The 16,742-nt window shown below is 34.0% G+C and overlaps 1 protein-coding gene across 1 annotated transcript in view; it reads right to left on the reverse strand.

The window, feature by feature from the left end:
* TMEFF2 (transmembrane protein with EGF like and two follistatin like domains 2) overlaps positions 1 to 16,742 on the reverse strand; it is a 251,835-nt gene that overhangs the window by 40,809 nt on the left and 194,284 nt on the right. Inside the window, exons 6-7 of the mRNA XM_002812683.4 lie at positions 13,578 to 13,726; positions 12,782 to 12,841 (exon numbers count right to left, since the gene is read on the reverse strand). Coding sequence (XP_002812729.1) covers positions 12,782 to 12,841; positions 13,578 to 13,726 — 209 coding nt within the window. The remainder of the gene's footprint in view (positions 1 to 12,781; positions 12,842 to 13,577; positions 13,727 to 16,742) is intronic.

The raw sequence follows: 16,742 nt of genomic DNA on the forward strand, positions 1-16,742 counted from the left end.
TCAAATAGATGCAATAAAAAATGATAAAGGGGATATCACCACCGATCCCACAGAAATACAAACTACCATCAGAGAATACTATAAACAACTCTACGCAAATAAACTAGAGAATCTAGAAGAAATGGATAAATTCCTCGACACATATACCCTCCCAAGACTAAACCAGGAAGAAGTTGAATCTCTGAATAGACCAATAACAGGCTCTGAAATTGTGGCAATAATCAATAGCTTACCAACCAAAAAGAGTCCAGGACCAGATGGATTCACAGCCGAATTCTACCAGAGGTACAAGGAGGAACTGGTACCATTCCTTCTGAAACTATTGCAATCAATAGAAGAAGAGGGAATCCTCCCTAACTCATTTTATGAGGCCAGCATCATCCTGATACCAAAGCCAGGAAGAGACACAACCAAAAAGGAGAATTTTAGACCAATATCCTTGATGAACATTGATGCAAAAATCCTCAATAAAATACTGGCAAACCGAATCTAGTAGCACATCCAAAAGCTTATCCACCATGATCAAGTGGGCTTCATCCCTGGGATGCAAGGCTGGTCTAATATATGCAAATCAATAAATGTAATCCAGCATATAAACAGAACCAAAGACAAAAATCACATGATTATCTCAATAGATGCAGAAAAGGCCTTTGACAAATTTCAACAACCTTCATGCTAAAAACTCTCAATAAATTAGGTATTGATGGGACGTATCTCAAAATAGTAAGAGCTATCTATCACAAACCCACAGCCAATATCATACTGAATGGGCAAAAACTGGAAGCATTCCCTTTGAAAACTGGCAGAAGATAGGGATGCCCTCTCTCACCACTCCTATTCAACATAGTGTTGGAAGTTCTGGCCAGGGCAATTAGGCAGGAGAAGGAAATAAAGGGTATTCAATTAGGAAAAGAGGAAGTCAAATTGTCCCTGTTTGCAGATGACATGATTGTATATCTAGAAAACCCCATTGTCTCAGCCCAAAATCTCCTTAAGCTGATAAGCAACTTCAGCAAAGTCTCAGGATACAAAATCAATGTACAAAAATCACAAGCATTCTTATACACCAATAACAGACAAACAGAGAGCCAAATCATGAGTGAACTCCCATTCACAATTGCTTCAAAGAGAATAAAATACCTAGGAATCCAACTTACAAGGGATGTGAAGGACCTCTTCAAGGAGAACTACAAACCACTGCTCAATGAAATAAAAGAGGATACAAACAAATAGAAGAACATTCCATGTTCATGGGTAGGAAGAATCAATATCGTGAAAATGGCCATACTGCCCCAGGTAATTTATAGATTCAATGCCATCCCCATCAAGCTACCAATGACTTTCTTCACAGAATTGGAAAAAACTACTTTAAAGTTCATATGGAACCAAAAAAGAGCCCGCATCACCAAGTCAATCCTAAGCCAAAAGAACAAAGCTGGAGGCATCAAGCTACCGACTTCAAACTATACTACAAGGCTACAGTAACCAAAACAGCATGGTACTGGTACCCAAACAGAGATATAGATCAATGGAACAGAACAGAGCCCTCAGACATAACGCCGCATATCTACAACTATCTGATCTTTGACAAACCTGAGAAAAACAAGCAATGGGGAAAGGATTCCCTATTTAATAAATGGTGCTGGGAAAACTGGCTAGCCATATCTAGAAAGCTGAAACTGGATCCTTTCCTTACACCTTATACTAAAATTAATTCAAGATGGATTAAAGACTTAAATGTTAGACCTAAAAGCATAAAAACCCTAGAAGGAAACCTAGGCATTACCATTCAGGACATAGGCATGGGCAAGGACTTCATGTCTAAAACACCAAAAGCAATGGCAACAAAAGCCAAAATTGACAAATGGGATCTAATTAAACTAAAGAGCTTCTGCACAGCAAAAGAAACTACCATCAGAGTGAACAGGCAACCTACAAAATGGCAGAAAATTTTCCCAACCTACTCATCTGACAAAGGGCTAATATCCAGAATCTACAATGAACTCAAACAAATTTACAAGAAAAAACAAACAACCCCAAAAAGTGGGCAAAGGACATGAACAGACACTTCTCAAAAGAAGACATTTATGCAGCCAAAAAACACATGAAAAAATGCTCACCATCACTGGCCATCAGAGAAATGCAAATCAAAACCACAATGAGATACCATCTCACACCAGTTAGAATGGCAATCATTAAAAAGTCAGGAAACAACAGGTGCTGGAGAGGATGTGGAGAAATAGGAACACTTTTACACTGTTGGTGGGACTGTAAACTAGTTCAACCATTGTGGAAGTCAGTGTGGCGATTCCTCAGGGATTTAGAACTAGAAATACCATTTGACCCAGCCATCCCATTACTGGGTATATACCCAAAGAACTATAAATCATGCTGCTATAAAGACACATGCACACGTATGTTTATTGCGGCACTATTCACAATAGCAAAGACTTGGAACCAACCCAAATGTCCAACAATGATAGACTAGATTAAGAAAATGTGGCACATATATACCATGGAATATTATGCAGCCATAAAAAATGATGAGTTCATGTCCTTTGTAGGGACATGGATGAAATTGGAAATCATCATTCTCAGTGAACTATCGCAAGGAGAAAAAACCAAACACTGCATGTTCTCACTCATAGGTGGGAATTGAACAATGAGAACACATTGACACAGGAAGGGGAACATCACACTTGGGACTGTTGTGGGGCCGGGGGAGTGGGGAGGGATAGCATTAGGAGATATACCTAATGCTAAATGAAGAGTTAATGGGTGCAGCACACCAGCATGGCACATGTATACATATGTAAGTAACCTGCACATTGTGCACATGTACCCTAAAACTTAGAGTATAATAAATAAAAATAAAAAAATAAAATCCATTTGGATGTCCAAAAAAAAAAGAAAAGCAAATAGGAAAAAAATTCAGTGGTGCGAGATTTGTAGAATAATTTTGACAGTACATAAACAGCCAATCTGCAGAAATGAATTTGGATGTGTACTCCCTGACAAAGCACTGATCACTTGTTCATTTAAAGTCTATAGACAAATAACATGGTCTTTCTGCAATACTTAATTTCTAGAGGACAAATGGAGCTTGATTTTATTCTTCATTTTATGAATACTTAAAAACTATTGATTTTTTTTTTAGCTAAACAGACATTTATTTTCATTAGTAAATGAAATTTTTAAAGACATACTTTTGGGAGGGAGTTTTCTAATGTATGACACACACAGCTTTCAACCTCAGAAAATGTGAAAGAAGGATTAAAGGCAGAGTTTTTTTCTGTTTTTTGTTTTTTTTAGATCGTGTGAAATACGTTTTACAGGAACATTACGTGATGCTATCAAACATTGATAATGCATCAATAACTCTGCAGAAATGCAGGATAATTAGTACATTCATTCTGTCTGTGTTTTATTAAGTTAAACATGAACAACGTCACCATAAAAGGCATTTGCTAGCATAAATGCTGATCTACCATAGGAAAAAATATTCACTTTTCTTTTTTATTGGCCAAACCACTTTAAATTATATGTTAAAAAATGCCTTTCAGAGTTAACTTTGTGTAAAAACATTTGCAGGTTTCCCATTGCAGAAGGACATAGCAATCCAATAAGGACTGAGATACATACTAAAATGGTCATTTCTTGGGGGCTACTGAGCTAGAGAGCCCAGAGGAGCTCAGGCTTAAAGTCATGAAATGGCTTCTGTGAAACCAAGCCTCAATTTTATCCTGATTAAATTTACTATATCTGAGAAAACAGGTGGACTGGGTGGGAGACCACCCAGAAATGGAAACTCAGACCAAGGATGGTCAGGTCAAGAATGTTAGAGCAAGTTATGACAGTTGGGGAGGAGGTCCTAGCCAAGGACACTTATTTATCCTAATTTGAGGGCAGTGGTATCCCTATTGTGTTGACATTTGCATCAGGCTGTTTTAGCTCGATGCCTTAAACATCTAAAGAATATATGCTCTAGTTAGGCTCACCAAATAAGCTCAGTATAACTGGGCTTCTCAGGCAATTCAACTCTAGGAAGAGAAGACACTGGTCAGAGGATGTAAATTGTCTGTGAACATTAACATTTCTGAGTGAAAATTTAGATATCTGAGTCTACAAGTCTGAGAGCCATACCTGTCTCGATCATGAATTTAGTCACTATCCAAAGTATAATTCTGGCATTATCCTGTCCAGTTATCCATCTTGCACCAAATCATCAGACCCACAATGTGCTGCCCTTGTTGGTTCTTGGCCCTCGATTAAGCCCATCTCCCTGCCCCCAACTTCCAAAAACTTCCCAAAGCTCACCCAAAACTGTGCTCCAGAATTGGCAAATTCCCTTCTAGCCTCAGATGCTTCAATGCAATTCTCACCTTTCTTCCTGCATACTGAAACACTAGATTTTTCTGAGAATACCAAACCCCTTCCACCGCCTCACAAAGTGGCTGTGTTTTCTACCCTCCTCCCCTGCACCTCAGGACTCAGAGGTGGAGTACTGTCCTCCTTAATCCTCATTACTGTTCCTAGATTACTAGGCCACCACTTACCTACCTCAAGCCTTAGCACTGATTTCTACATTCTTGTTATGCCTGGAGTTTAGTCCACAAGTTTGGTTCCTTCTGATTACGTCCAAGTTCAAAAGTAAAACTGTGTTTTCTGAATGAACAACTGGAGGAAACAAGCTACAGCCATGAAACAAATAGCTGTTTAGAAATGTAATTTCTTTGAGAGATTTTGTTGTATAAATATTTTAAGACATTTTTAGTTGATAATATTTATATATAGTTTCAAATCATTAAGATGTGAGAACTGCGTTTTTAAAGCTCTTGATAATGTGGGCTTATATATTTGGGGCATGTCAGACTCTAACAAAAGCAGCAAATCGAAGTGCTCAGAATACTGTATGTATGTGTTTGTGTGTGTGTTGTTTTTGTTTGAAATGGCTTAAATTCTATTTATTAGGTTTACGGAAAACATTGTGCCTTGAAATTATACAGAGCATTGGGATATATCCTACTCTTCTTTAAGCTTCATACATTCTACCTGCACTTACACTACTCTTCCTAGGAGTTGAAATAACATATACTTGAGGTAAAAAGATAAATTAAGGTGGAGAATTATGGCATTTCCACTAGCAATTATCTAGATGTTTGAACTCACATAGATTTTTTCTCTTTGTCTTCCATGCTAAATAGACCTGTCTTTTCTTTACTATGAGTTCATTAAAAACATTTGTTTTGATCTCTTTGCGGGGTGTGTGTGTGTGAATTATTGACATGTGAACATTAACATTTCTGAGTGAAAATAATGTTTTACATAAACAGAAATAAATTTCCATATACTACATTCCTTTTTTTAAATAATGAATATTTAGGTCCTCTAAACATATGCACTAGAGTATAAGTGATTGACTTTGAAGGTTACATTGAGGAAAGCATATGATATCATCATTCTGCAGTTGTGTCATAAGCTATGTCTTCCTAGTGAATTTCTATTTGAATTTCATGTTGTTATAATCTCATGATCATATTATTAATATTTTATGTGATCTAAATATACCATACATAAATTACGTTGACTGGAGGAAAATCAGAAAATTTGCTTTGTGAATATTTAGACGTATTAATGTGCTGAAAACTTATAAATAAGTATTCAATAAATATTTCTTTATAGATGAATTAAAAAGTCAGTTAAACTCTCTTGCAACAAGCTGTTATATGACTTGGGTAGGAAAAATAATCCAGAAACTTCTTGTAATTGTATGAGTCCATAAAGGATAATATATGTATAAAAACTCTGAACACATATCATACAGACAGACTATATTCCATAAAATGTGCTCTATTTTCCATAAAAATCAATTCTCTTCAATTTTCAGACCAAAAGGAAAGTAACAATAGCTAGCTTGCTAATTTGCTTGTTAATGCCTTACATGATGTCTTTTAATTTAAACTTCAATCCTTTGGAAGTAGACTTATTATCTCCATTAAACAGATCAAGAAACTGAGGCTTCAACTAATCAAGAAACTGAGGCTTCCACTAATTTAACAAGGTTAAATCACCACGATAGCATGGCCAATGTTTAAACTCAGTTCCCTCTAATCTTGTGGTTACAACCGCTAAACCAGCTGCTGCACACTTACAGCAGAGAAGAGTGGATAAGTAACACGGCAAGGTGAACAATTTGTATCAGAAAGGAGCATTTCAAATAGGAAAAAGTGCACATAAATGATGCAGGATGTGTTTATGAACTGGTGCATAAATACAAAGTTTTCCAGACTGTCTACAAGGGCCCAAGGCAACTCTTCAGTGAAAAATCTTCATCTGTATTGCAAATACCATTTCTGTGTTTATCTATAACCATGAACATAACATAATATATACAGATGACTGGCTACATGATTTTATGGGGAAAACAATGAAAGCACAGAAGTTCAAGAGAGCAGGAAAAATTGTGAGTTAGAGTTCATAGAAAGCTTTATGAATTTTGCAGCGCTCTAATGTAAATCCCAGAGGGGAAAATACTTGCAATGAGACACTTTCCCTCAGAAATCTTGAAAAAATCTTGACATCTTAATTCATTTCCTAGGCTTAAATATTCTAGGCTAGTCTGGTGGCACTGTAATAGCCTGGGCAAACATTTTTATTTATTTCACTGTTGATACCAATATTTGTGCTACAAGCTGCTGCCTGCATTTGCTGCTATTTATTTATTTCCTACAGATCAAATTATTGGCCCAGACAAAACGTGGTTTCTGGTGAAGTGCTCCTTGTGTTCACGAGCAAATGGAAAAAGCTTCCATTTTAAATGTAGGTTTTTGCCACATGACTGAATTAATTCATGTTATAAATATGATATGAAATCATTTGATATTCATGCCTATATATGTAGAGGTGAGGCATAATCAAGGCAAATATTAGGTAAATCAAGCAAGCACCCTATTTACACAGGTAAGCAGCCAAAATGTCAAAATACTGTGTCCCGTTCCGGCTCAGCCACTTAGCTTCTTTGAGACTCAATTTTATTTCCTCTAGTATTTGTACCCTTAGTGCTTTATCGGGTTGACATAGAAGAAATGAAGCAATGTGAGTGATTCTTAATAAAGCTATGATGTATCACAATATGGCTAAAAATTTTTACTTTCTGTTTATTTATTTATTTTTTTATTAATGCAGGATTACTCAGTAGCAAACACTTTCCTCCTGCTTTCTCTTCTCTATGTGGAAAAACAGGAAACAGAACAAGGAAAAATTTAAAAGCAAACATTTTATCACTTATAGGATGCTTAGAATATATAGATTTGAGTAACTCTTTTGAGCATCTCACAAAACGTAACATCATGATGAAATATTTTTGGGTCTGGAACTGCCAAATAGTTAACGCTCAGGGTGCAGAGTCGGTCCCAAAGCTGGGACTTGTTAGGTAGTGACACTTCTTCCCTGGTCCTCACGCTTGCTGGATTCTGGAATTAGCAATGATGGTTTTAACCTTAGTTCTATCACATACTCTTTTTATTTAATCTCCCTGAACCTCATATCTCACCTGTCAAAAGCATATAGTATCTCTTTCACATGTTTGTTGTGAAGACTGAAGGAGACAGTATATATGAAAAGGCTTTGTAAATTGCAATGGCTTCTACAGAGAACAAGTTATTAGGACAACTCACTCAAACTATCTAGATACACTTTCCAGATGTCAGCTTCCTCTTAATGTGGAAAAATGGGATGTTACTAATAGGATGGATAGAATTTCGTTTAACTATTTCTGATTTCTGTCTTCCATATTTCAGACCTGAGATTAATGTATAAATTATTGTTTGAAGATAAGGAATGGAAATTTTCCTAAAAATAAATATTACAAGAAATAATGAATTGCCACAGTATAATGTTCAACAAGTAAACACAGGAACTCGACGCAGGCCTGTAGCTAGACTCAGAGCTAGGGAGGCCCTGTCTCCCCTCCAAGGACATGAAATCCAGGACTTACATTTTTCATGAACAGCCACTAAAAGCAGGGGAAATATTTTCTCCCCACATACATACTATAATCCAGCATAGTCTTTATCTTAACTTTACTCCTGTTCAACCTATGTATACATGAGGAAAATAAGCTAAACATGTTCCTCCTCATAGCCATTTCCTCTGTAATTTATTTATTTTTTCCAATTTGGAAACACCCATAAATGAAAGTCATTACTTTAGTCTATCATAGAAACACTGTCCTTGAGTTATACATATTTTAATTCTCTGCTCTAGGATGTTGTCAAAAATTGATTTTAAAAATTCCCAGCCATACGGAGAGCCTCTTGGCATATTTTGTAAAAATCATTGTTGAAGATTTTATTCATTTTATGTTTTTCAGTGATGCCTTGTAGAAAGATCTATGCTAAATAGTTCCTTTATAATTTAGCATACAGAAACTTTGTCTTTCATCTCTGAACTTATTTTTTATTTATTTTTTATCAGACAACAAAAATCTAAGTTTCATTTAGCAGATACCTATGTTGATTTGTTCACCTTTGTAAACCCCAGGACAGGGGCTTGCATATTGCAGTGACTCTGCAAATATTTGTTGAATGAATTGATTCAACCATAATTTCTTCTTTTGTATTGGTTGCAAAGAAACTTAGGGCTAAATACAGTAACTGTAATAGTCTATTGCTGGTATATGTATTTTCTTTAACAATTCTAATTTTATGTTTTCAATTTCTATTTAAACAATTTCAATTTAAAAAATATGGAAGAAAAATACAAATGTATTTTAATTATAAAACACTGCAAACTCTGAAAACTGGTATAGGATGTCATAAAATAAAAAACATTTTATTTTCTAGATAATTAAAACCAATATCATCTGACTTCATTTTATAAAATATCTAACAACTTATAAAATTAAGTACATTTTTACTGGAAAAAATATAGCCTTTGTTTTTTGAAGCATGACCAAACTTTTAGACAGAAAAACAACACAATCAGAAAATATACATATATATACTGGATAAAGAAAAACAAATAGTTGAACTTCATTTTTCTTTTCCATTAGAAGACATGAGGGATACACACACAAACACACACACACACACACACACACATATATATACACACATATATACACATATAGATGAAAGAAAATGTTGCAAATTTCAAGAGGTGTAAAACATTTGCTATTTAAAAACTTCCCGAAGGACAGTTTAATTTTAGCAATTTAAAACAATGAAAAGCCTGGAAAGCCCTAGCTTTGTGTGTTTGTAAAATTTGGGTTCCCCAAATCTTTCTGTGGGTGTAGAGACAGACCTAACTCTAAGCCCAAGTCTTATATTGATGAAGGGAGAATAACATTAAATGGCCTGTTTAGCTCATCTGACAGGTATCCTGTCACTGGGCTTTGAAATGAAGAGATCCAAAGCCCTTTATTCAAAACTCTGTAATGCCTTGGGTCTCATTAAAGGAGAGAGGGCAGAATAGAGACCCAAGTCAGATGCAACCAGAAAGTAATACTGGCAGGGATGATTGAGCAAATTCTTTGGTTTCCTAGTGTTGACTACATTTATGTGCCTTTGAGGATCATGGAATTCACATCTCTGAGCAAGTATGCCACACTCTAGTATACTGCACATATTAGTTTTGCTGAAGGCATTGCTCCCTTCATTTGCATTTATTGCACGTTTTGGTAATTTACCTCCTGCTGATCCTTGCTGGGATCTCTTTTAACTGATATTAAAAATGAGATACAATTAATTTATTTGAAGATTTAGGCTTTCTTTCAAGATCTCCATTTTTATAATCAGAAACATGTGTTCCTGTATTAATAGCTCTTAAAGTAGGCTCAAAGAAAAAACTGGGAGAGATAAGTAAGGGTTTTTAATCTATAGTATTAACTACATATAAGGCAAAAATGATAGTATGTTAGATCCTTACTTCCCTCAGGTGGGAGAGTCCATGAATGTGTGTCTAACAAGGGAAGTGGCTGTGACATTAAATGAACTGTGAGCACACAGCAAACTTTGAGGGATAGGAGTCACACAGTTCCTGTTTTCCCTCCTTGGACAGATTTTAGCATATGTAATAGTAATTAAGAGGACAATGACACATAGACTCTCTATTTGGTTCCTTTTAGTTTTTTTCCAAAGTTTGTGTTCCCAAATTCAGGAAACTGTAAATACTACTGGAAGCTTGGAAATGTTGAGGAACATGACTATTACTTAAATGATTTCTAAAGAGGGTGTATATTGTATTCTAATGAAACCATTAATGAAGATAAATATATCTAAAATAAATTTCTCGAGAATCTTGAAGTATGCAATCAATGTTTAACTAGGAATTACAAGCTTCAATTGACATTATCTTTGTTCCTGTCTTATACTTGGATTTCAACAAACATGTGTTTTTAAAATTTACTTTTATCTTAAAAGTTTTTCTTTAGAGTTTGCAGGATAAATCTGACACCAAACTAGAAGATCCTGGACTACACTGAGTGACAGAAGAGTTTTCATTTGCATGTATTAAAAATGTATTTTTTTCTTCCTATGCCTAATAAAGCAATAAGATAGGAAAAAAAGTGCCAATTAAGAACAGTGACATTCAACATTAGAGATAATCTGTTTAAAACCAAACCCATATATAAATACTTTTTGGAATAAAAATTCAATTATCAAATCTCTTTGAAATGGGCAAAGTGTTAACATGCAATATAAATGACTTTGAGAGATCAGTAGAATCTCTCATGATATTTATTGGAATAATTTTATAAATGCATATATACTTGTATATTGACACTGATCAACTTGAAGAGTTCTTTGTTTGAGGAACAAAATTCTCAGGGAGAGGCTTGATTTTTCAATGAGTACAAAGACGGATGGTTCACTAAAGAAGATATGCATAAATTCCACATTTTTGAAGATTTTTCCAAATGAATTAGTTTGCAAAATAGGAATAAAGGTATTTTAATTGCAGTTAGTAGCAGTGGCTTATAATACCACCAAAATATAATAATTGTTTATAAAAATATATACAATTTAAATTTGTTTTCATTTAAAATTTAAAATGTATACAATTAGCCTCAGACTTTGATTTTTCATTATTATCTTTTATTATTTTTGATAATATTTCTGTGGATCAGCATATCACAGTGTACATTCTTGGAAACAATACTGCAAAACATGCCGCAAAAATGTGTTATCAAACAATTTTGTTAAAAGCTGTGTAGTATAAGGAACTATTCATAATTTTATTAGGTATGATTACAGTATTGTAATTGTTAAAAAATTGTTGATTTTTTTCAAGATGCATGCTAAACTACTTGTGAATGAAATGATGAAATTTCCAGGATTTGCTTCCACATATTATGAAAGTATGGAAAAAGGATAGGGGTGAGGACAGGGCTGGGTTAGCCATGGGTTGGTGTTACTGGGCTTGAATGATGAGTACTTATGGGTTCAGTAAGCTATAGAACCTACATTTGTGTATTTTACCTTTATTTGAAATTCTCCACAACAAAAAGTAAAATAAATAAATAAAAGATGCATGTCTCTTAAATATTTTATAATGAACATAAGAGCTGTGAGAAGTTCTGGGTAGAAGATCCATTTGTTTGTATGAGTTCTTCCAAACTTATAGACCACTGAACTATTCTTTTCAAGGAACATCTGTAAATTTCTCTCCTGGATGCTTTGGGAATGGCTATACATTGCTAGAACCAATGTTTTTCCATGTATAATTGTCCATGATAATTTCTGTCTTATAGCACATAAAAATTCCATCTACATATTGAAAAACATTAAGATAAAATGCGGAAAATGTTTAAAATATCTTTTTTATTTCCAAATTCTAAGAGATTTCAGATCTCTAAAAGTATATTAACTAATTTTTTTAATTTCACAGACGTTTATCCTGTTGTTAAAGAAAATGAAATTTCAGAAAGAAAGAATAGATGGTAGTATATATTTTAAAAGACAAAAAGCAACTCTTTTTGATTGAATATTTACCATAAATCTAGTTATGATTGCTTAATATCTAAATGAAAAACTTTGCCTAAAAAACTTCACATATCATTATCAACCTATATATTATTTATATATTTTATCCCAAATTTCTATAAAATTTAAGTATCTGTTAAAATTTCAGTTGTATACCCATGAATTATTTCTCACTCTAGAAAAGTTAGATTAGCTAGAGACATTCTTCGAAGTGAAATAATTGCTAAGTATGATTTATATTTTTATATAAAATGCTTTATAATTTTGCATGTCTGAGAAACTACATTTTAGTTTCAAAATAAGTTAAAGAAATTTACTATTAAAAAAACCTATACATACATTTTTAACTTTGCATCTAAATAAAGACAACCTGCATTATTATTTGTAGCTGTCCTTTCTAGCTTTTTAGAGACTAGCAAACTTTTCATTGTTGACTTTTATGAAAATTTAAACAAGAACATTTGCATTTATTATATTGCCAAAAATTGCATTGATTTCCACTGATGCTATTAATTTGATAAATGTTTTGTTATTCGTACCATTTGCACTGTCAAGACAAACTAATTATATCTTAGTGACATGTTTGACAATTGCTTTAACTCTGGCAAAAAACGTATGTCTTCTTTGCTTCAACAAAAAATTACTCTTGCCAAATGAAAGCTTGAACTAAGCAAGAGAAGACTAGCACATGTTAGAAGTCTTGTAAGCTTCACTTTGGAATAAGTAGTAAACAACCATTTCCCAGGACTCTCTTTTAATAGAAGAGCTCACATTTTGTAGAAGAAAATATTACGTACCTGCATAATCTGTTCTTGCATAATGTCCATCTTCAGACTTAGTAGTTGTAGTTGTGTTATCTGTGTTAAAAAATTAACAATAAAAATAGATTAACTGTTTCCTAAATATCTAATATCAAACTTGTGTATTTCCTCCAACAATATCTTCATTGCAATTAAGGAATTTTTACAACTGTAGTTCTAAGCAGCCTGCATACTAAGACAGATTTACAATGTCAATTTCTGTTTGAGAGCAAATAATAAATGAAGAGAGCTTTCTAAAGTTTGAGACAAGAAGATTCACAATTATAACTGAGAAAAATTGGGCAAAGGAGTAACAAATCAAAAACTAAGAAAATGCTTGTTTCTGAACAAGAAAGAAAACAGAACATTATAGTACCTCTTGCTTTTAAAAATGCATTTTAAATATTTGTACTGAATCAATACATAAAGACGAAGTGATTTGCTCTTAGTTTCAAGGATGTCTAATAAATTCTTAGATTCGTTTTAAAAATGTTTTTGACTTTCTTTTTTCCCTTTGCAAGAAAATTGTCTGCTATCTTGGGAATATTTGCTTCTGTGTTTATGGCATTGTGACAATACAGTTCCATTGTATAGAGACAGATCTGGATGGTTGCTGAGAGCCCCTCAAAATCCTATGATTGACACAAATGCTACAGTAGACTCTACTATCCATTGTAAATAAGAACTGCATTTTGGAAATGGAATAGCTGCCTAATAAGGAGTTTTCTTCACTTTTCATTTTTGCACAAAGACTAAAAACATTCTTTGAAATGAATTTTGGTATGAACATTACCTTGACATCGACCCAAAGACATGACTTCAATTTTCTCCTGTTTCTGACATGATGCTTCTTTGATTTGGCATGCATTATCATAAGATTTCCCATCAGAAGCACAGAGGGGATTGAAGTTGGTTTGAGAACAGTCAATATTACACACACACCTAAAAAAAAGAGAGAAATAAAAACATGTAACATCAATAGTGTTGTTACCACATTATAAATAAAACACAAATGAAAGAATTGCTAAGTTGACAAAATGCAAGTTGGCAAAATTGAATTGTATCCTTCCAGGGAAGTTCCTTCACTTTTCTACCTGAGAAGAAAAGAAACACAGAACTAATGGAAAATAATTCAAACAACTGAGCAATGGATAAAAAATGAAAAGGAAAAACTCAAAAATGATCATCAGTTAATTTCTGCCCTGGAACTTTTAAAACATGTAGATAAATTTCCATGCTGATATCTGCAGAATAGGCTGAGGTAGTCATGAAACTCTGCTTTAGAGTTTTCTTAAATTGAATCTTACTCTTCCTTCTTTTCTTGGGATATTTGAATGGTTAAAGCTTGTGGAAAACTGACTCAGAGGACAGTTCAGAGAAAGCAAACAAGTAAATTATTTGGCATGCAATCAGGAGTCATATTTCTTTGGCATAAATAAGGATGCACATAAAGTGTACTAAATGGGAATCTTCAATGGTCCTTAACATTTTGGGGGGGCCACAAAACCCTTTGGAAAAATGAAAGCTATAGATCTCTCCCCAGAAATATCCATATTCATATAAACAACCCTTCTGTATAAAATTTCAGGGTTGTCTTGGGCCCCTTTAAGCATATCCTATGAAACCCCTTCCGAGGTATACACTACTATTTTTCTACCTCTCATTTTAAATAATAAAATAATACATACAAGTTGATTGCCACTCATGATGTTAATATTTTTCTATAATCTAAATAAAAATTCGGTGATTTATTGAGAATTAGGTTACCTAAAGAAGAATTAAACATTTTCAAGAAAATTTTATATGATTGTTCTTATGTCTTTATACTTCTCTATTTTATTATTCTGAATATTGTGTCTTGTGTGTTTTTTGGTGTGTGTGTACAACCATGATACAGCTTTAGAATATAAACTCATATTTTAGGTTTTTATTAATATTTATGTTGTCTTTATAAATTATATATTTCTCGAAGTCATGAAGCATACATTTTTACTTCTGTATATTCTACTGAGAGCTAGGCATACAATGGCAAGCAGGTTACTACATGCTAGACTCTCAACATGTATTGCTTTATTTAATCCTCACAACAGCTGTTTTACAGACCAAAGATATTACATAAGGTTAGACACTAGTAAATTGTGGAATAAGGACCCACTCATAGATTTGTTAAGCTAAAACCCAACCCCCTCTCTCTAATACCACAGACTGTGTTATTAGAATCTCCTGGAGAACTTTTAAGTATACAGATTCATAAGCAGATTTCTGGGCTCCAGTAAATCTAGGGTAGCTTCTAACATTCTATATTCTTAAGTAGTCATCCTGGCACCAGACTCAATTCCTGGGAATCACTGCTTGATCAGTCTGTTGATTGAGAGAGGCTTTGTATACACACCAGTGCATCTCAGAGTGTAGTCCTTAGACCATCTGTGTCAGAATTACCTAGATTGCTGTTTAAAAATGCTGGCAGAAAATGTGCTAATGAACTTATTTATTTTTTTTGTAAGAGAATTGCTGTAGGAATGCCTGGTTATTTTTACATTTACCTATTTAGGAACAAATAGCTACAACAGATGGCAACCATCTCTAAACACTTAACTCATTGAGGAGCAGTGTTCCTACCTCAGCTTTGATGTGGCCGTGTGATCACAAGCTACTGGAACATGACATTGCTACCTCAGCTGATTCTTGGCATCTGAAAACCTGAGATCAGGAGCTGCCTACATGTTCAAAGAGATTCTGGTTCTTATAGAGTGGATGTGGATAAGTGACTTTGTAGGCCAAGCTTTAATCATTGTATTAAATAAAAAAGGAGTGTGGAGGTTGACATTTGCATTTTTAAAAAGGTAGTTTCTTTTGCCTTCAAACCAGTTTAGATTCTGACTGTTTGTTGTTGTGTTAGACTCTAGGAATTATCTCCTTCAAGGTCTTGTATAAAGTTGTTGGTTAGCAACTGAAAAACAGAGAGAAAGGTATGTTTTGTCATTTGTCTACCTAAATGGTAAATTAGATAAGATATCAGGGCTTTGAAGATATCTCCAAATTAAGTCCAAAGAAATTTAGAAATGTACACTATATATATTTTTTATTTTTGTTAATATTTATGTTTTTGTAAATAGATTATATGTTTTGTAAATAGATTATATAGTGTACATTTCTAAATGTTTCAGTGAAAAAGTCACATATTTATATATATATATAGACAAAAAATAATTGGCAGTTCAGAAACCCATTTGATAGCATGACAAAATGGTGCAAAGGGAATAGAGATGGTGATATAGTTTGTCTGTGTCCCCACCCAAATTTCATCTTGAATTGTAGCTCCCATAATTCCTATGTGTTGTGGGAGTGACCTGGTGGGAGATAATTGAATCATGGGGGCAGGTATTTCCCTTGCTGTTCTCATGATAGTGAATAAGTCTCATGAGATCTGATGGTTTTATAAAGGGAAGTTTCCCTGCACAAGCTCTCTTCTCTCATCTGCTGCCACACCTTTCACCTTCTGCCATGATTGTGAGGCCTCCCTACCCACTTGGAACTGTGAGTCCATTAAACCTCTTTCTTTTGTAAATTGACCAGTCTTGGGTATGTGTTTATCAGTAGTGTGAAAACAGACTAATACAGATAGAAAGATAAAATTTGATTGAATTGGACTGGTTAGAATCAATGTTTCAGTGAAAAATTCACTTAAGCTTTAACACCAAATTGAACAATTGTGTGGGATATTTTACAAGATTCTTCAATTGGTGTATTTATTTATTTATTTTCAGTTTGACTAATCTGATTTTAGTCCCACAGCTTTTCTGCTGCTGACATCCTTCCCCCTTTCCTTTCCTAGCATTGCTCGCTCAAGGCCTCCTTTCAAGATCTGTTTCCTCTCGAAATTCCTGACTCTTGTTGCCTCAAATAAAGCCTTTCATGGAATGGCTAAGAAACAGGTATAGATGGTTGATGTTTTTAT

The sequence above is a fragment of the Pongo abelii genome, chromosome 11, assembly GCF_028885655.2.
Source record: "Pongo abelii isolate AG06213 chromosome 11, NHGRI_mPonAbe1-v2.0_pri, whole genome shotgun sequence".
NCBI classification, from domain to species: Eukaryota; Metazoa; Chordata; class Mammalia; order Primates; family Hominidae; genus Pongo; species Pongo abelii.